We start from the raw sequence: 23,621 nt of genomic DNA, 5'->3' as shown, positions 1-23,621 counted from the left end.
AAACATGTGTCATACAGTTTGCTCTATGCTGGACAAGTCTATCCAACATAAGTCATAAACATGTGTCATACAGTTTGCCCCATGTTGGACAAGTCTGTCCAACATAAGTCATATAAACATGTGTCATACAATTTTCCCCATGTGGGACATGTCTATCCCACACAAGTCATATAAACATGTGTCATACAATTTGCCCCATGTTGGACAAGTCTATCCCACAGAAAACATACAAACATGTGTCATACAATTTTTCCCATGTGGGACATGTCTATCCCACATAAATCATATAAACATGTGTCATACAGTTTGCCCCATGTTGGACAAGTCTATCCCACATAAAACATACAAACATGTGTCATACAATTTGCCCCATGTTGGACTAGTCTGTCCCACATAAAACATATAAACATGTGTCATACAGTTTGCCCCATGTGGGACAAGTCTATCCAACATAAGTCATATAAACATGTGTCATACAATTTGCCCCATGTGGGACATGTCTATCCCACATAAACATATAAACATATGTCATACAGTTTGCTCTATGCTGGACAAGTCTATCCAACTTAAGTCATAAACATATGTCATACAGTTTGCCCCATGTTGGACAAGTCTGTCCAACATAAGTCATATAAACATGTGTCATACAATTTTCCTCATGTGGGACATGTCTATCCCACATAAGTCATATAAACATGTGTCATACAATTTGCCCCATGTTCAACATGTCTATCCTACATAAGTCATATAAACATGTGTCATACAGTTTGCCCCATGTTGGACAAGTCTGTCCAACATAAGTCATATAAACATGTGTCATACAATTTTCCCCATGTGGGACATGTCTATCCCACATAAGTCATATAAACATGTGTCATACAATTTTCCCCATGTTCGACATGTCTATCCTACATAAGTCATATAAACGTGTGTCATACAGTTTGCCCCATGTTGGACATGTCTATCCCACATAAGTCATATAAACATGTGTCATACAATTTTCCCCATGTGGGACATGTCTATCCCACATAAGTCATATAAACATGTGTCATACAGTTTGCCCCATGTTGGACATGTCTATCCCACATAAGTCATATAAACATGTGTCATACAGTTTGCCCCATGTTGGACATGTCTATCCTACATAAGTCATATAAACATGTGTCAAACAGTTTGCCCCATGTGGGACATGTCTATCCTACATAAGTCATATAAACATGTGTCATACAGTTTTCCCCATGTGGGACATGTCTATCCTACATAAGTCATATAAACATGTGTCATACAGTTTGCCCCATGTTGGACATGTCTATCCCACATAAAACATATAAACATGTGTCATAAATTTGCCCCATGTGGGACATGTCAATCCAACATAAGTCATATAAACATGTGTCATACAGTTTGCCCCATGTTGGACATGTCTATCCCACATAAAACATATAAACATGTGTCATAAATTTGCCCCATGTGGGACATGTCAATCCAACATAAGTCATATAAACATGTGTCATACAGTTTGCCCCATGTTGGACATGTCTATCCCACATAAAACATATAAACATGTGTCATAAATTTGCCCCATGTGGGACATGTCAATCCAACATAAGTCATATAAACATGTGTCATACAGTTTGCCCCATGTGAGACATGTCTATCCCACATAAGTCATATAAACACATGTCATACAGTTTGCCCCATGTTGGACAAGTCTATCCAAGATATGCGCACTCACTCAGACTATAGATGATGTCATGGTGCTTAGAACATCTTGAAAGTATGCAATGTTTCTTGCATGTTTAGTACTAAAACAAATTTTTGGGACATTTTCTATAAAAAGTAATCCTCCCATAATGAAAAAGAGAGGTTGAACCCACCCATCACTGAGATGGAAATGATTGGTTTCTGCCTGGAATGGAAATATTCTAAGCAGAATTGAGCAGGAGACCTGATTTAAATAAGAATTCAGTTGGGCTGTGCTCACATCTTTGATGCAATTCTAAATTTGTTCCACCTGGCTATGGCAGAAAACACTGTCAGCCATTGTTTTGATATGTTTTTTAACTGTGAAATTTGTTTTCAAAGTGGACATTTGGGTGTAGAAAGAGGGTGGACTGGACTTTGAAATCTGCAGAAGGCAGGAATCTTTTACTTAGAATTCACAATAGAATTCCACTATAAGTTTTAGCAAGGATACTTTTTAAAAAAAGCATTAATATAAGGTTTTCCATTTATAAAGAACTGAGAATATATTCTTTGAATTTGTTAAGCAATCAAAATATCTGTAGTAATTATTAAAATTACAACTGTAATTAATTTTCTTTTCTTTTCTTTATTAAAATTAGAACTGTAATTAATTTTAAATTCACTACAGGCACTATTTAAATATAAAACGAAATTTCTTGCATTCAGGACATTTTTGTTACTTTTCTTTCATGGTTTACCAGAAAAAGCAAATCGTCAGTTCTTTTTCTCTGAATAAACATCTCAGAAAAATAACATAACGAGGTTTTGTTTTATTTAAGACAGAGGAAAAGAGATTCATCCCATTCTGCCTGTGTTCTGTGAAGTATTATCCTACACATGGTTTTGTTTCAAATAAACAACAAATAATAAAATCCGACAAGATGAAATGCAGTTTTTAGCAACCAAGAACATCAATATCAAGATAGTAACAGTGGTTATTTCCCTTGTTTATAGCCTTGAGACTATGTTCTTCAGAAACACAACTACCAATACCATGGCAGCCTCAGTTTCAAAAGATGCTCCATAATTTAGCTTGAACTGTTATGGTTTTTCCTCATTTATTTGGGAAAGCGAATCATACAAAAGTGTGCAGAGTATTATTTAGGTTCATACTGAGTTGAATTTAAATAAATAAACAGTTATAATTATATATATATATATATATATATATATATATATATATATATATATATATATATATATATATATATATATATATATATATATATATATATATATATAAACTCATAGTTTAATAACAGTCTTTTATTTAATCATCTTTTGAATTTCATTCAATAAGGTACAATAATACAAAACAGTGAATCTTATACATACAGCCAATCAGAGAAAAGCTCAGCAGCTGACATAAATACACAACTCTGATCAGCTGGAAGATGTGACATGCTAACACCTTACAACAATATAGCATCACTAGGGATGACCTACTTAGTTATAGCAACTGATGACATGGTTTCTTGGAATGGTGAATTTAACTGTTGAGTTGTAAGGGATGACAAAGTGTCACTAATTTGATGAACTGATGAAAAGACCCTGTTGTATCTTCTTACTAAACTTTAATTGTGATGACCACATCAAGATATCCTAGAATCTTTGGTTTTGACTCACTTAAGCACTTACTTTCACTTCTTATGGAAGATACTTTTTTCATAATTATATCTCTCATTACTTTAGCAACATTAATTATATTAACAAAGGATGGATAACAAATGACAATGATATAATCATTGATATTCTTTTTAGCAAGCTTTCATGCAGACAACCCCTTGTCATCATAATCGTGTATTACATCAAACGTTTTCTGATAATTATCATAATCTTCATTTTGGAACAGATTTTGTAATCGAATTGGGGAAAATCATGTTCATATTATAATAAAATTATTTACTTATCAGGGATCAAGCTAGACTTGAATTTAAGGAAAAAGTGACTTCTCCATTTGGATAGAACAGGGATAAGTGAGAGCTGAACTGGGAGAAGTGGAATCAAAGCAAGAAACTCAATACATACATACATACATACATACATACATACCTTCATACATACATACATACATACATGGGTCCCCGAGTGGTCTAAAGTACTCTCCATTACGGATCACTGCCATCTCACCTCTGTCTGTGCCGGTTCAAGTCTCAGATTAAGCCAATATGGGTAAGTGAGAAAGCTTGCCACTAGCTTCTTGTGGGTCGGTGGTTCTTTCTGGGGTTTTCCCAGGTTCTACCTCCACCATTAATACTGGCCGCCATGTATAGCCTATCATGTGCTGAAAAATGGCATTAAACCCCACAACAACAACATACATACATACATACATACATACATACATACATACATAATATAGTTGGTATAACTGAACTAAACACTTCTTTCCAACCGAATCAACACAGACATGTGAGTGCATCTATTTTTAGAAAGAGGGGGTTTCGTAATGTAATCCATTATATAGCTTCATTTCAAGTCAGTCCAGAATAGCATTGCAAATTTATGGTTTTGTTATTTGTCTATGTACTTGTAATAATTTTAGGCATTGGTTAAGTAGTACTTGCTTTGCTGCTTTTTCCCCCTGTATTTCTGCAAATATGAGTTCAGTCAAAAAACAACCTTGACTTTATTGCGCTTCTTGCAAATTCCCCAACACAGCATTGTCCCATACATTGCTGACCTACATAATTGCATTTTAAAGCTAAATCTTCAGCAACATAGTACATAGGCTTTTCTTTCTATGAACTGTATATTTTTCTGAACATATTTGCCCAATGGTTTACGAAAACAGACACTCTGATAAACTGGTGTGTGTGTGTGTGTGTGTGTGTGTGTGTGATTTGGATTTTTAACGTAGCTTTAACAATTTTTCAGTCATATCTCTATGATGTCTGCAGTGTGGCAGTTTATAGTGATGTCTAGCACTGGGGCATCATGCCACAGACATGTAGCATGATGTCCCACCCAGACAGATTATCCTGACACCAGGCTGACCAGTCCTAAAACTAACCTCTTAATGCTGAGCCCCAAGTGAGGCAGCTGTTAGTACCATTTTTGTAAGTCTTTGGTATGACTCGGTGGGGGATCGAACCCACGACCTCCTCGATCCGAGGTGGATGTTCTAACCACTAGGCCACCGGAGCGGTTCTAATAGATAGATTACAGTCATGGCCTGTAATATATAGATTACAGTCATAGCATGTAATATATAGATTACAGTCATGGCATGTAGTATGTAGATTGCAGTCATGGCATGTAATATATAGATTACAGTCATGGCATGTAAGATTTAGATTACAGTCATAGCATGTAACATGTAGATTACAGTCATAGCATGTAACATGTAGATTACAGTCATGGCATGTAATATATAGATTACAGTCATGGCATGTAATATATAGATTACAGTCATGGCATGTAGTATGTAGATTACAGTCATGGCATGTAATATATAGATTACAACCATGTCATGGCATGTAATATATAGATTACAGTCATGGCATGTAGTATGTAGATTACAGTCATGGCATGTAATATATAGATTACAGTCATGGCATGTAATATATAGATTACAGTCATGGCATGTAATATATAGATTACAGTCATGGCATGTAATATATAGATTACAGTCATGGCATGTAATATATAGATTACAGTCATGGCATGTAACATGTAGATTACAGTCATAGCATGTAATATGTAGATTACAGTCATAGCATGTAATATGTAGATTACAGTCATGGCATGTAATATATAGATTACAGTCATGGCATGTAGTATGTAGATTACAGTCATGGCATGTAATATATAGATTACAGTCATGGCATGTAATATATAGATTACAGTCATGGCATGTAATATGTAGATTACAGTCATGGCATGTAGTATGTAGATTACAGTCATGGCATGTAATATGTAGATTACAGTCATGGCATGTAATATATAGATTACAGTCATAGCATGTAATATATAGATTACAGTCATAGCATGTAATATATAGATTACAATCATGGCATGTAATATATAGGTTACAGTCATGGCATGTAATATGTAGATTACAGTCATGGCTTGTAAGATGTAGATTACAGTCATGGCATGTAATATATAGATTACAGTCATGGCATGTAATATATAGATTACAGTCATAGCATGTAGTATGTAGATTACAGTCAGACAAGGTGTTGTCTGCCATTATTTCCCCATTACTGGTTCACTTACAGTTTCAAAATAATTTTATGATGAAATATTGTACAAGAGGCAGTTAAAATATCCAGATCTTCGATTCTGTTCTAAAAACACAAATTGCTATTTACATACCAATATTACAGTTTTGAAACACAAGTTTGTATGTTTTTATTATCAAAGAATAACTTGCAGAAATCGGGCAGTGATAGTTAACTTAGTTGGGAAAGGATTGATGGTCAATCAGCTATCAAAATACATGCCTGTGAATGTGCTGGAAGGAGTTTGTTTGTCAGTGTAATTGATATCAGTACTAGCTACTGATGGCTTGATGAATACATTTTACTACAACACAACACTAGAATGAAACTGGCTAAGATGATCTCAGAATCTATGGTCAGTCATTATACCTATAAAAAATAAAAGGGCAAAGTTGTTTTTGCTTTCCTAACAGCAGAAGGTGAAGTTTAAATCTTTTAGGTGACTTAGTCGCCCTCTTCACCAGGTAGCATGACCACTAACTTATGATTTTTTTTAAATTCGATTAGTGAGTGGCTGTTTTCCAATACTTATTTGGCATGGTAAATATACAGTAACTCAACCTCCAAATGTGTTGTTTTTGGAACTTTAAACTGGTCTACATCTTTCATAACTTATGTCTTTAAAAGTGCAAATAACCTGAGACAGAAAATAAAATGTTACAGAGGGTCTCATTTTGATTTATTGTAATTCTTGCCATCATCAAACCAATTTATAAGAAATAAATTTGTCAAAATAAATATAATATCAAAATTCTTGTAAAGGCTGATTGCAAATTTACTGTTAAAGTAAAATTGCTTATTTATCAGATTGCAAATTTACTGTTAAAGTAAAATTGCTTATTTATCAGACAGAAAATCCAACTACAATAGTTTTTAATAAGCATTAATACACAGGATGTTGATTTAATTATGAAATATACCATAAAATTATATTTCATGTAAATTTCCACAAATTACAATATCTAAAAAAGCACATCATTACAGTATTGACAGATCCATATAAAACAATATAACATTATACATTGTTCTAAACGATGTCAATGATGCACTTGCCAGCTGTTAGTCACATGGCTAGAACTTGTTTAATAACAGACTTATTACTTATTATGGCAGGAAGTTCATTTTCCCCACCAGAATAGATAGATTTTTATGAGGACTTACTGATTGAAAAAAGAGAATGAGTTAAATGCAGGTTTTTTCATGGTATGTATCTTTGTTTCATTTCACAAGTAATAATAATTAGATTTTCAACAAATATTTATATCGTGTGACTCAATGTTGATCAGTGTAAACAAATATTGTAGCTATAATGTCAAGGAGAGATGTGTTCTCTTTAGACCTGTGAGCTTATGACACTGTGTTAAAATAGGGTGTGGGACAATATGACACTGTGTTAAAATAGGGCGTGGGACAATATGACACTGTGTTAAAATAGGGTGTGGGACAATATGACACTGTGTTAAAATAGGGTGTGGGACAATATGCAAGCAGATATTGTTTATTTATTCAAATTTAAGTACATTTTAACTGTAGCATTACCAAACATATCTCATTTATTTGAGGGAAAAAACTCCAATATTTTGCTTCATAATTAAAATCTGACATACAAAGTCTGAATTTGAGTGATCTTAGATTCTGAATATAGTCCTCACTGAGTTTTATTTACAGAAAAGTAGTGCAGGTGGGTATGGCTTAAAAGGAAAAAATGGTTCATGTAAGTATGAACCCAAAAATTAAGGGTCTAAGTATGAACCCCAAAAATTCACAAGGGCCTAGTCAGTATGATTGCTGGAAGTCATAATGATAAAACAAAATTTTAATTATTTGCAAGCAATACCAATACATTTTAGTAACACCAATACACTGCAAGTAATACCAATTCATTACAAGTAATACCAATTCACTGCAAAAAATATCAATACACTGCAAGTAATACCAGTTCATTCCAAGTAATACCAAATTCACTGCAAAAAATATCAATACACTGCAAGTAATACCAATTCATTACAAGTAATACCAATTCACTGCAAAAAATATCAATACACTGCAAGTAATACCAGTTCATTCCAAGTAATACCAAATTCACTGCAAAAAATATCAATACACTGCAAGTAATACCAATTCATTACAAGTAATACCAATTCATTATAAGTAATACCAATTCATTACAAGTAATATAGATTCATTTTAGTAATATCAATACACTGCAAGTAATACCAATTCATTGCAAGTAATACCAATTCATTACAAGTAATATAAATTCATTTTAATAATATCAATACATTGCAAGTAATACCAATTCATTAAAAGTAATACCAATTCATTACAAGTAATGCCAGTTCACTGCAAGAAATATCAACTCATTACAAGTAATATAATTTCATTGCAAGTAATATCAGTACACTGCAAATAATACCAATTCACTGCAAGTAATACAAATTCACTGCAATTAATAAAATTTCACTGCAAGTAATACCAATTCACTGCAAGAAATACCAATTCACTGCAAGTAATACCAATTCATTGCAAGTAATACCAATTCAATTTGCAAGTAATATCAATACATTGCAAGTAATTCCAATTCACTCAAAAAAATACCAGTTCATTGAAATTGTACAGTTTTTTCATGACTGTGGATATCACATATCAGATTGTACTATTGTTTTCCTGAACATGGATATCACATATCAAACTGTACATTTGTTATCGAAACTGGATATCACATATCAAACTATACAATTTTTCTCATGATTGTGGATATCATATCAAATGTACAATTTTTCTTGTCACTGTGGATATCACATATCAAACTGTACAATGGATATCACATATCAAACTGTTAAATTTTTCTCATGACTGTGGATATCACATATCAAACTGTACAGTGGATATCAGATATCAAACTACACTTTTTCTCATGACTGGATATCACATAAAACTTTAAAATTTTTCTCATGACTGGACATCACTTATCAAACTGTACAATTTTCTCACAACAGGACATCACATATCAAACTTCAATTTTTCTCAATACTGTGGATATTACACATCAAACTGTAAATTAAATGTTTACACTGTCTTGCCAAACATGTAAATAATGATACTTTTGTCCATGTTATATAGTACATGCTACTGTAATCTATTTCAGTGGATGGTACTCTACCTAAGTCATACAAGAAGCTAGGGAAGATTCAGGGTTTTTTCTGAGGATTTCTTTTTGGGACAGAGGTTGTTCATTGTACTTTCTAATGGCCAACATTCTTTTCCCCTAAGAGAACAAATTCATGACTTCAGGAACACTCAAGAACTGTTCATGAATGTTCCTGAAATGTTCCTCAAATTTTCATGATCAGTTCATCATTTGAGTTCATGAACAAATGTTCATGAAAGTTACACAATAAGTTCAGGAACACTTCATGAACTTTGATGCATCATACAGGAAGTTCATGAACACACTGATGAACTTCTATGAACTGTTATATTATCTTCACCACCATTCCTGAAATGACATGAACCTGGTTCATGAACAATTCAAGCACTTTGATGCACCACGAAGATATTTATCGAAAATGTTTATGACATTTCTATACCATTATATTCATGAAATGTTCATGAAAATGCATTTGTGAAATATAAATAAAGTTAATAAATTAAAAAAATGAAATGAATACTGTATAAATGTTCATAGAGATCTTTTATTCAATACTTGTGTACTGAGTAGTTTTGGATTAAGATGGGTAAATATTTTCTGACCAGCATGAACAAAATGTACTTGCTATAAAAGCTTTAAATAACTTTGCTCTAACGTTTTCGTCCATTACTGTCATAAACTACATACTCTGTTGACATGTAACAATCACCATTGATTGGTTAATATATGCGTGCAATTTCAGCAAACAAAAACAAGAGAGCACACAAATGATTTGCAAACCTTGAACAAAAAATGTGGACTTTCAATATCATTTCTTGGAAGTCAACAGGAATGCAGAGAAGAGATTATGAAGAATATGAAGGAAATGATTATGTGAGAGCAAAATTAGGAGGAAAAGCATACCCAGCCAGGATCATCAAAATTCTGGTGAATATCTTGGTCATTCATGATTATTTCAGTGGAAGTTCTATGGATATTTTATTGGTTGTTATCAGTCATCATATTAGTTTCAACCAAACTAATGAGGAAAGATTTTTTCAGACCCAGTTTGGAGTTGCTCTTCAAATTTTTGAAAATCACAAACAATTACTCTGCTTCCTTATTCTAAATCATTCTGACCTCGATACAAGATGCAGTACTGCATCTACTATAGGGATTTAGATGTTTGATATTGTTTTCTGTTTGGTGACTTACTATTTATATGATCTGATGTAACTTGGTAAATTTTAAAAAAAAACAACTAGTTAATGTGTCAAATTGTATGCAAGAATACAGACGCGAATAACAAATGTGATGAATCCAGAAGCAATTGCAACATGCGGAGTCAGAGCGGATGCATTAGCAACATTAGGGCCTATACCACACAAGTCTGACGTTTTATCAAAAGGAAATCGTGAAAATTTGCATCAGCATGAAATAACCATATCTGTACTAAAAATATATATACAAATAAGGTTATTTAGTATAATAATGTTGTCAAAAAATTTGATATTTTATTGATAAAACATCAGACTCCTGTGACTATACCCATGGCTATTCAGCTTCAGTTAATGACTTAATGAGTTACACATATGGCTAGTCAGCTTCAGTTAATGACTTAATAGTTATACATATGGCTAGTCAGCTTCAATTAATGACTTAATGAGTTACACATATGGCTAGTCAGCTTCAATTAATGACCTAATGAGTTACGCATATGGCTAGTCAGCTTCAATTAATGACCTAATGAGTTATGCATATGGCTAGTCAGCTTCAATTAATGACTTAATGAGTTACACATATGGCTAGTCAGCTTCAGTTAATGACTTAATGAGTTACGCATATGGCTAGTCAGCTTCAGTTAATGACTTAATGAGTTACACATATGGCTAGTCAGCTTCAATTAATGACTTAATGAGTTACACATATGGCTAGTCAGCTTCAGTTAATGACTTAATGAGTTACACATATGGCTAGTCAGCTTCAATTAATGACCTAATGAGTTACGCATATGGCTAGTCAGCTTCAATTAATGACTTAATGAGTTAAACATATGGCTAGTCAGCTTCAGTTAATGAGTTACGCATATGGCTAGTCAGCTTCAGTTAATGACTTAATGAGTTACACATATGGCTAGTCAGCTTCAGTTAATGACCTAATGAGTTACGCATATGGCTAGTCAGCTTCAATTAATGACTTAATGAGTTAAACATATGGCTAGTCAGCTTCAATTAATGACTTAATAGTTATACATATGGCTAGTCAGCTTCAGAAATGAAACCAGTAACAAATTTCTCTAAATAATATAAATGCAAAGTAAGTTGAGTATTAAGTGATCATAATTATTCCAGTAAATAAAGTACAATAATAATGTGCTAAAAGCTGAAAACATTTTGTTGATCAGAGGTTATCTGTACTAATAAACAAACTTTACCTTTCTTTAAGATCAGGCAGCAGAAAAGTAAAATAAATACAGGATCAAGTTGGTAGGTTAAGGAAGAAAATTTGAAAACTGGAGGATCTTATGACCAAAGTGGAAGAGACATTAAGTAGTGACTGCTGCAGCAATGTTAAAGATCCAAACAGTAACTGGATGGAACAGCTCAAGTTGCAGATGGAGACATTCAGTAGTGACAGTGGGTGGGATTTTAATATAATTGACCCTGAAGATCTTCATAAAAGACAAGTTATCTGACAGGTCAATCACAGGGGAAAAGATTGGTAAAGTGAGGAGAAACCCCAAAGACAGCCCCATGATGATGAAAGTTAAATACAAATGCTCCAATATCTCACAACAAATTTAAAAGAAAAATTACAGAACACACAAAAAGTGTTGCAAAGAGTAAAAAAAGAATATCACCTATCTGACAAACATCCATCCCATCCCCATCTGACAAATATCCATCCCATCACCTACCTGATACACATCCATCCCATCCCCTATCTGACAAACATCCATCCCATCCCCTATCTGACAAATATCCATTCAAATCCCTATCTGACAAACATCTATCCCATCCCCTATCTGACAAACATCCATCCCATCCCCTATCTGACAAATATCCATTCAAATCCCCTATCTGACAAATATCTATCCCATCCTCTATCTGACAAACATCCATTCCATACCCTACCTGACATACATCGATCCCATCCCCTATCTGACAAACATCCATCCCAACCCTATCTGACAAATATCCATTCAAATCCCTATCTGACAAATATCCATTCAAATCCCTATCTCACAAATATCCATTCAAATACCTATCTGACAAACATCTATCCCTCCCCTATCTGACAAACATCCACCCCATCCCCTACCTAACATACATCCATCCCATCCCCTATCTGACAAATATCCATTCAAATCCCTATCTGACAAATATCCATTCAAACCCCTATCTGACAAACATCTATCCCATCCCCTATATCACAAACATCCATCCCATCCCCTATCTGACAAACATCCACCCCATCCCCTATCTGACATACATCCATACCATCCCCTATCTGACAAATATCCATTCAAATCCTTATCTGACAAACATCCATCCCATCCCCTATCTGACAAACATCCATCCAATCCCCTATCTGACAAACATCCATCCCATCCCCTATCTGACAAACATCCATCCCATCCACTATCTGACAACCATCCATCCTATCCCCTATTTGACAAACATCCATCCCATCCCCTATCTGACAAACATCCATCCCATCCCCTATCTGACAAACATCCATCCCATCCCCATCTGACAAACATCCATCCCATCCCCTACCTGACATACATCCATCCCATCCCGTATCTGACAAACATCCATCCCATCCCCTATCTGACAAATATCCATTCAAATCCCTATCTGACAAACATCCATCCCATCCTCTATCTGACAAACATCCATCCCATCCCCTATCTGACAAACATCCATCCCATCCCCTATCTGACAAACATCTATCCCATCCACTATCTGACAAATATCCATTCAAATCCCCTATCTGACAAATATCTATCCCATCCCCTATCTGACAAACATCCATTCCATACCCTACCTGACATACATCGATCCCATCCCCTATCTGACAAACATCCATCCCAACCCTATCTGACAAATATCCATTCAAATCCCTATCTGACAAACATCCATTCAAATACCTATCTGACAAACATCTATCCATCCCCTATCTGACAAACATCCATCCCATCCCCTACCTAACATACATCCATCCCATCCCCTATCTGACAAACATCCATTCAAATCCCTCTCTGACAAATATCCATTCAAACCCTTATCTGACAAACATCTATCCCATCCCCTATATCACAAACATCCATTCCATCCCCTATCTGACAAACATCCATCCCATCCCCTATCTGACATACATCCATACCATCCCCTATCTGACAAATATCCATTCAAATCCCTATCTAACAAACATCCATCCCATCCCCTATCTGACAACCATCCATCCCATCCCCTATCTGACAAACATCAATCCCATCCCCTATCTGACAAACATCCATCCCATCCCCTATCTGACATACATCCATACCATCCCCTATCTGACAAATATCCATTCAAATCCCTATCTGACAAACATCCATCCCATCCCTTATCTGACAAACATCAATCCCATCCCCTATCTGACAAACATCCATCCCATCCACTATCTGACATACATCCATACCATCCCCTATCTGACAAATATCCATTCAAATCCCTATCTGACAAACATCCATCCCATCCCCTATCTGACAAACATCCATCCCATCCCCATCTGACAAACATCCATCCCATCCCCTATCTTACAACCATCCATCCTATCCCCTATCTGACAAACATCCATCCCATCCCCTATCTGACAAACATCCATCCCATCCCTATCTGGATTCACTATGTAAGTGAACAAGATAAGCCACAATGACCAAAATGTGACAATTTTCCATCATTTAGGAGAACATGGCAGTGAGAGATTTCTTATACTGAGGAACTTGCTTGTCTGTGGATCAGCATAGATTTCTTGATCTTTTCTATGTAATGATCCAAATCACAAAGTTTCCTGTATTTGTTTCCTATGCAGATTTTTGTAAGAAAAGCAGTAGATTCCATGTTAGAAAACAATAGAATGTAAGAACTAATGTATGCTGAATTATTTAATATGCTCTTTGTAATAATGTATAAATGTTGAGAAAATAATATTTATTTCTACAGCTATATTTGAACTAATCTTATATCATCTTTTTTCCTGCCCTTTTTCTGTGCATAAGATGGGAGGAAATCATTTTTGATATGCATCATATAAACCAGCATGGCATTGGGAAATCCCAACCTCAGGATGAGAATTTGTGGTCAGGAACTCAGAAAAGAATTATTCCTGTCCCCTATTCTGATCCATGGGTGGGATTTCCCTATCCCATGCCAATGTGCATTACAGATTTGAATAGAATGAGCCACACACCAGCCACTATGTGGTTGAACTGTATAAAGACACAGGAGAAATTTGACAAAACTTTCTGACAAAATCTTAACAACAATGAGAACAGCACCATCACCATCAATGCTGCCAAAGAAAAAATGATACCTACATCTTGTTGTGTTTATACGGGTGAGACAATGAAATGTACATGAAGAGAAAAAGAGAAAAAAATCAATCTTCAGAATTTTAGGTCTTATATGAGTATGTAGAAAGACTTACCGTCAACAGATTTATGTAGACTGGTCCAAAAACTGGCGTAGGGTGATGAAAGATTTTTCATCATCTGAACGAGATACATGTTGACAGTTTCATTGTGAATGGACACCAGATTGCCACCTCTCCTACTGCAGTCAAAAGAAGCATCAAGAAATGTGTACAGCCTGTACTGGAAGAACATGTAACAATTCTGCCCAATGAAGGACCAGCCAACCCCATTACAGCGACCATTTGGAGGTGGTGGTGTGTAAGGAGGAGAATCTGTAAAACATATATAATATCCCACTTTAAACATACTGTAAAACACAGGAATCATATCCCACTTTAAATGTACTGTAAGTAACTTATATTTCAGACAGCATGAAAGTTTTGTGAACGTAGCCAAACATTAATTTCACTAAATCTTTTTGAAATAATAGCAACACATTATTATTTGTTGATAACACATGAGGGTGTTGTAGCAAACATATGTATTGACTAAATTGTGGCAAATATAATGAATTTACCAAATTGTAGCAAATGTACTGAATTCACTGAATTTTACTAAATTATTAATATGTTATGATTTACACTAAGTTAGAACTGTTTTTAATACAAAAGCATCAAAGTGATCATACTGTCTTATGAAATTCACAAAATGTTTTGTCCAAAAGATTTAAAAGACTATGAATATCAACATTATCACTAAGCAGTTTTAAAACCATTATGCTTGGAAAAATACATGTCATGGATTTACCATAGCAAGCTACATGGCATGAATTTACAGTAGCAAGCTACTTGGCATGAATTTACAATATCAAGCTACATAACATGAATTTACAAATAGCAGCTATATGGCATGGATTTACAATAGCAAGCTACATAACATGAATTTACAAATAGCAGCTATATGGAATGGATTTACAATAGCAAGCTACATAACATGAATTTACAAATAGCAAGCTACATTGCATGAATTTACAATAGTAAGCTACATGGCACGAAATTACAATAGCAAGCTATATGGCATGGATTTACCATAGTAAGCGATATGGCACAAATTTCCAATAGCAAACTACATGGCATGAATTTTCAATAGCAAGCTACATGGCATGAATTTAAAATAACAAGCTATATGGCATGAATTTACAGTAGCAAGCTATATGGCATGAATTTACAGCAGCAAGCTATATGGCATGAATTTACAATAGCAAGCCACTTGGCATGAATTTACAGTAGCAAGCTACATGGCATGAATTTACAATAGCAAGCTACATGGCATGAATTTACAATAGCAAGCTACATGGCATGAATTTACAATAACAAGCTAAAGAACAAGAATTTACAATAACAAGCTATATGGCATGGATTTACCATAGTAAGCTGCATAGCATGAATTTACAATAGCAAGCTACATGGCATGAATTTACAATAGCAAGCTACATGGCATGAATTAACAATGCTAAACTAAATGGCATGAATTTACAATACCAAGCTAATGGTATGAATTTACAATACCATGCTAAATGGCATGAATTTACAATAGCAAGCTATATGGCATGGATTTACCACAGTAAGCTATATGGCATGAATTTACCATAGAAAACTAAATGGCATGAATAGACAATAGCAAGCTACATGGCATGACTTTACAATAGCAAGCTGCATGGCATGAATAGACAATAGCAAGCTACATAGCATGAATTTACAATAGTAAGCTAAATGGCATGAATGTATAATAGCAAACTACATGGCATGAATTTACAATAGAAAGCTACATGGCATGAATTTACAATAGCAAGCTACATGGCATGAACAGACAATAGCAAGCTATATGGCATGGATTTACCATAGCAAGCTACATGGTATGAGTTTACAATAGTAAGCTACATCACATGGATTTACAATAGCAACCTACATGGCATGAATTTACAAAAGCAAGCTATATGGCATGAATTTACAATAGCAAGCTACATGGCAGGAATTTACAATGGCAAGCTATATGGCAGGAATTTACAATAGCAAGCTATAGGGCATGAATTTACCATAGAAAACTAAATGGCATGAATAGACAATAGGAAGCTACATGGCATGAATAGACAATAGCAAGCTACATGGCATGAATTTACAATAGTAAGCTAAATGGCATGAATGTATAATAGCAAACTACATGGCATGAATTTACAATGGCAAGCTATATGACAGGAATTTACAATAGCAAGCTATAGGGCATGAATTTACCATAGAAAACTAAATGGCATGAATAGACAATAGGAAGCTACATGGCATGAATAGACAATAGCAAGCTACATGGCATGAATTTACAATAGCAAGCTACATGGCATGAATTTACAATAGTAAGCTAAATGGCATGAATGTATAATAGCAAACTACATGGCATGAATTTACAATAGCAAGCTACGTGGCATGAATTTACAATAGCAAGCTACATGGCATGAGTAGACAATAGCAAGGTATATGGCATGGATTTACCATAGTAAGCTACATGGCATGAATAGACAATAGCAAGCTACATGGTATGAGTTTACAATAGTAAGCTACATCACATGGATTTACAATAGCAACCTACATGGCATGAATTTACAAAAGCAAGCTACACGGAACAAATTTATGATACCAAGCTAAATGGCATGAATTAACAATAGCAAGCTAGATGGCATGAATTTACAATAGCAAGCTACATAACATGAATTTACAAATAGCAGCTATATGGCATGGATTTACAATAGCAAGCTACATGGCATGAATTTACAAAAGTAAGCTATATGGCATGAATTTACAATAGCAAGCTATATGGCATGAATTTACAATAGCAAGCTACATAGCATGAATTGACCTGCCAATTTTAACAAGACCTACTTAGTGAGGCAGTAAATTTTTTCAGTTAGACCAGTTTCAGTAAGTTGTAACAAAATATCATACTGCTGCTGTCAAAGTGGAAAACATTTATTTAAATGTCAAGAAAAAAGTGTGATTCAAGATTGATGCAGTGACAGTAAACATCATGTTCAACTCCAAAGTTTGTAAACTTTACTTGAACCTTAAATACATCCAGTAGTTTCACAAAATGCAATTCCAAACCCTACAGAGCTCAATAGCTTCTTGATATCTCTCAATTTTGATGCAATCCATTAAAAAAATTAACATGACTCATGGCCATGTCAATTATCTTCCTACCGTGTGACCTACTTAAACTGACACATGATGTCCACTAAACATAATCATTGCCCTTCCTGCCTTTTGCCCAACAAATCTCAATATTTCCTTTCATTCTTCTGTACTATTAAAAATTTTTAAGAGGTTTATTGTATCTTCCATCCTAATATGTCACTGAATGGATGCCATTTTGAACAAATAAGCAACAGCTTGATCATGCAGACATTTTGCAACACAAAATACACAAAGATTAAAGCATCTGCAGTACTCAGGTAAAGTTAGTGTCATTTGCTGAATAATTCCACTGAATCTAGTAAGAAACCTGGATCCGAATTTGACAAAAACAAGCCAGTATCCAGATTTTACCACAAACAATCGCATTTCTGAAATTTGTGTTTTTGTTCTTAAGTCCATATTTGACAGGTCATTTCCATAAGACTTACAGTACAGTGGCATGAATTTACAAAAGACTTTTTAGATGGCTAAGTAATAAATATCAAATTTAATCATGTCCAAATTCAATTTTAAAGCTGCTGAATTACTTCAAAAATAAGCATTTAACATCATTAACATGTAAAGATTTTAACCATTAATAACCATAATTACAATGACTGCATTAATTAATAACCATAATTACAATGACTGCATTAATTAATAACCATAATTACAATGACTGCATTAATTAATAACCATAATTACAATGACTGCATTAATTAATAACCATAATTATTATGGATGCAATAATTAATAACCATAACTCCAAAGTCTGCAATAATTAATAACCATAATTATTATGGATGCAATAATTAATAACCATAACTCCAAAGTCTGCAATAATTAATAACCATAATTATTATGGATGCAATAATTAATAACCATAATTACTACATCTTCAATAATTGATAGCCACAATTACTGTCTGCTATAAAATAATAACCATAATTACTATGTCTGCAATAATTAATAACCATAATTATTATGGATGCAATAATTAATAACCATAACTCCAAAGTCTGCAATAATTAATAACCATAATTACTACATATTTAATAATTGATAGCCACAATTACTATGTCTGCTATAAAATGATAACCATAATTACTATGTCTGCAATAATTAATAGCCACAATTACTATGTCTGCTATAATTAACAACCATAATCACTATGTCTGCAATAATCAATAACCATAATTGCTATGTCTACAATAATTAATAGCCATGATTACTATCTCTGCTATAATTAATAACCATGATCACTCTGTCTGCAAAAAATTGATAACCATAATTACTATGACTGAAATAATTAATTACCATAACTACTATGTCTGCAATAATTAATAACCATGATTACTATGGTTGCAATAATTACTAGCCATAATTTTTGTGTCTGCAATAATTAATAGCCATAATTATTATGTCTGCAGCAATTAATAATCATAATTGCTGTCTGTAATAATTAATAACCTTAATTACTATGTTTGCAATAATTAATAACCATGATTACTATGGCTGCAATAATTAATAACCATAATAATTATGTCCGCAATAATTAATAACCATAATTGCTGTCTTTAATAATTAATAACCATAACTACTTTGTCTGCAATAATTGATAACCATAATTCCTAAGTCTGCAATAATTAATAACCATAATCACTATGTCTGCAATAATTAATAGCCACAATTACTATGTCTGCTAATATTGATAACCATGTTTACTATGGCTGCAATAATTAATAATCATAATAATTATGTCTGCAATAATTAATAACCATAATTGCTGTCTATAATAGTTAATAACCATAATTACTTTGTCTGCAATAATTAATAACCATAATTACTATGTCTGCAATAATCAACAACCATAATTATAATGTCTGCAATAATTGATAGCCATAATTCTTATATCTACAATAATCAATAACCATAATTATTATGTCTGCAATAATAGCCATAATTATTATGTCTGCAATAATAGCCATAATTATTATGTCTGCAATAATAGCCATAATTATTATGTCTGCAATAATAGCCATAATTATTATGTCTGCAATAATAGCCATAATTATTATGTCTGCAGTAATAGCCATAATTATTATGTCTGCAGTTGTATTGCTATGCATATTTTAAGAACTTTACCATTTGTCCCATTCATTAACATGTTTGTTACAGCTAACTGCCTGAATAAGATGGAATCTTTAAATAATGTTTAAAAATCACAAGTTACTTTACCTGAGGTGATTTTACAAATGAATGGAAGTGTAATGTTGCAGGAGACATCACTCCAGAGGCCTGTGTGGTTGAAGAGAACGCAACCCTCATTAGGTCCCTTTGTGGGTTCATTAATATCCCACTTCGTATACATTACTGGCCAATTATCAATCCACACATAACTCCCAGTTTTCTGTAATAAATAATGGAATTGCATCTTGTGTATGTGTATCAGTGTGTACTAGTGCGTAATCAGACATGATCTCAAGGTCAGCAAATTCTTTTCTTTTTTTCTAAGAGTAAAACATTTAAGGTAGAATTCTGCCAAGTCAAACTGATGCCCTCCCAAATATTTTAAGTTTTTGATAGTTGGAAGTTTCCAGATGTCACAGACATAAAGTGTTACCCTATGCATGAGTGCTATTCAAGTTATGCAGAGTTAATTAACTGATCTATCTTTGAGTCATCAATGTTCGAATGAATATAATAAAATTATAAAATTCATGTAGCTTCAAAACAGTTTTACATGTGTACATTAATAGTCAACATAATACAAATTTTAAAGTAACAAATATACATTGATATGTCATACCTCAAGACCTTCACCTTTTATTAGCTAGAAATTATACAACATAATTGAGCTTGCTGGATGTATGCAAATATATGGATAGCATATGAAAAGAAAAAATATATGTGGTAAGCATTTTAATGGAAAAAAGATGTGGACAGCATATGAATGGAATATATATATATATATGGACAACATATGAATGGAAAAATGATATGTTGGAAGCATATGAATGGAAAAAAAATTCCAATTCATAAGCATACTTATCAGGAATTCCAGTATTAGGAATTAGGCAGTTTATTTTCTATTTCAATCAACCTATACATACTGTATAGATAGTAACAATTTAGGCCACCTGGGGGAAAATGGTGCATCCATTCCATTAATTCTAAACTAATTCTAAATTAATTCCATTAATTCTGAATTCCTTTATGTGCCCAAAGTAATAACCATAACATTGGCTTTCCTCACAAATAATCTCCACTTTCTTTTCTCTTCAAGTCTACTGCTTTTTTTCATCTGTTTACAGTATCATTGTCTATTTCATTGCCATGTCATTTCTGTTTTTGTCTTGACAAACTCTGTGCTATGTAACAGGTCATGATACCGGTGCTGGAGTACATTTTTCCTATCCAATGTGTCCACAATGAAAACTCCTGTTCAAAACTGCATCCCATACAAATTTGATTTTCTGTACTTGCATCAAACAAATTCAAAATGTGGAATTTTCACTAAAATTTCATAATAATCAAACAAAACTTCAAAAATACACCTGTTAATAACAGCAATGTTTAAGAACCTCTTACTGAAATTCGACTTTATATTTTACCTCTCTAAAGGCCATCTTAAAACAAAGGACAATAATATATGGTCTTGAGGGTTCTTTACATCTAGATCTGTAGTCAAACCTTTAGTATCCAACTTAAGTTTTAAAGAGATATATATGAGTGAAAAATCAGCACAGACCTGTCTGTCATTAAGACCAATCCAAATCGCTGGCACATTAGCATCATCCACCATTAAATAGATGAAGGATTCTTCATAAATGCTGTTTATGGAGATAAGATAAGCTCCCTTCTGGTTACAAATCTGATTGGCTTGTTCCCAGGTCATTGACTTGCCCACATATAGGTAACAACCCATCTGGAACTGTTTGAAACCTTGTTTCAAGTTGCAGATGTTGGGAGTTGGCTCTGGCGTAGGGATAGAGGCCTCTGAAAATGTATTATATTGTTTACTGATAAATTAATAAACAATCAAGCTGTCTTGAAAAGTATGAATTTTGGGTGACAATTGAATGAACATTGTGATTTAATTAAGGACTGTGCTATGGTAGAAAATGATAATCAATGCGATTGGTCCATTACATGCCTAATTCATTTGTTAAGCAGCTGACCTGGCTTTAAATGTGCACAGGTCAATCACTAGTAGGTTGTTTGTAATACCTGTGTATAACTCTGATCATCTGTGGTTACATGTGCCATATCAGTTAAGTTTTATATGTTCACATTTTGTGAATGGTCCCAAACATAACATTCAGAAAGCACAGTTGTTTCAACTTATGTGTCAAATTGCAGAAAGAGGGGTAATTTGCTGTCTTTAAAACTTCATTAAGATGGTGTTCAATTATGTGAAAAAATCCATTTCAAACACTTGCCAGAACACTAAGGCTTAATAATAATAATAATAATAATAATAATAATAATAATAATAATAATAATAATAATAAATAATAATAATAATAATAATAACAACAACAACAACAACAATAATAATAATAATAATAATAATAATAATAATAATAATAATAATAATTCTTTATTTAATGAGATTAGTTTAATCAGATTCCATCTTCATTTTCAAACTCGTTATCCATGTTACAGCAGAAACATGTCAAATATAGTCGTTACATGATGTCAGTCTTATAACAGTGTCCATGAGTCAGATGGTTTAAGTTTTGCATACCAATAGTATCAATACTAGCATGATCTTGTTACCCAACTAGTATCAATACTAGCATGATCTTGCTACCCAACTAGTATCAATACTAGCATGATCTTGCTACCCAACTAGTATCAATACTAGCATGATCTTGCTACCCAACAGTATCAATACTAGCATGATCTTGCTACCCAACTAGTATCAATACTAGCATGATCTTGCTACCCAACTAGTATCAATACTAGCATGATCTTGCTATCCAATAGTATCAATACTAGCATGATCTTGCTACCCAATAGTATCAATACTAGCATGATCTTGCTACCCAATAGTATCAATACTAGCATGATCTTGCTATCCAACTAGTATCAATACTAGCATGATCTTGCTACCCAATAGCATCAATACTAGCATGATATTGCTACCCAACTAGTATCAATACTAGCATGATCTTGCTACCCAACTAGTATCAATACTAGCATGATCTTGCTATCCAACTAGTATCAATACTAGCATGATCTTGCTATCCAATAGTATCAATACTAGCATGATCTTGCTACCCAATAGTATCAATACTAGCAAGATCTTGTTACTCAACCAGTATCAATACTAGCATGATATTGCTACCCAATAGTATCAATACTAGCATGATCTTGCTATCCAATAGTATCAATACTAGCATGATCTTGCTACTCAACTTGTATCAATACTAGCATGATCTTGCTACCCAATAGTATCAATACTAGCATGATCTTGCTACCCAATAGTATCAATACTAGCATGATCCTGCTACCCAACAGTATCAATACTAGCATGATCTTGCTACCCAATAGTATCAATACTAGCATGATCTTGCTACCCAATAGTATCAATACTAGCATGATCTTGCTATCCAACTAGTATCAATACTAGCAAGATCTTTCTACCCAACTAGCATCAGTTCTCGCAGGAT

At 33.6% G+C, this 23,621-nt stretch overlaps 1 protein-coding gene across 1 annotated transcript in view; it reads right to left on the bottom strand.

Moving 5' to 3' along the window:
* LOC149796368 (uncharacterized) overlaps window positions 1-23,621 on the bottom strand; it is a 287,440-nt gene that overhangs the window by 8,749 nt on the left and 255,070 nt on the right. The window contains exons 46-48 of the mRNA XM_089961040.1: window positions 21,695-21,942; window positions 20,182-20,353; window positions 14,797-15,054 (exon numbers count right to left, since the gene is read on the bottom strand). Coding sequence (XP_089817166.1) covers window positions 14,797-15,054; window positions 20,182-20,353; window positions 21,695-21,942 — 678 coding nt within the window. The remainder of the gene's footprint in view (window positions 1-14,796; window positions 15,055-20,181; window positions 20,354-21,694; window positions 21,943-23,621) is intronic.

The sequence above is a fragment of the Sinohyriopsis cumingii genome, chromosome 6 (assembly GCF_028554795.1).
Source record: "Sinohyriopsis cumingii isolate HCF-2022 chromosome 6, ASM2855479v2, whole genome shotgun sequence".
NCBI lineage: Eukaryota > Metazoa > Mollusca > Bivalvia > Unionida > Unionidae > Sinohyriopsis > Sinohyriopsis cumingii.
Note: the sequence above shows the minus strand (reverse complement) of the source record. Positions and strands in the feature narration are given on the sequence as shown.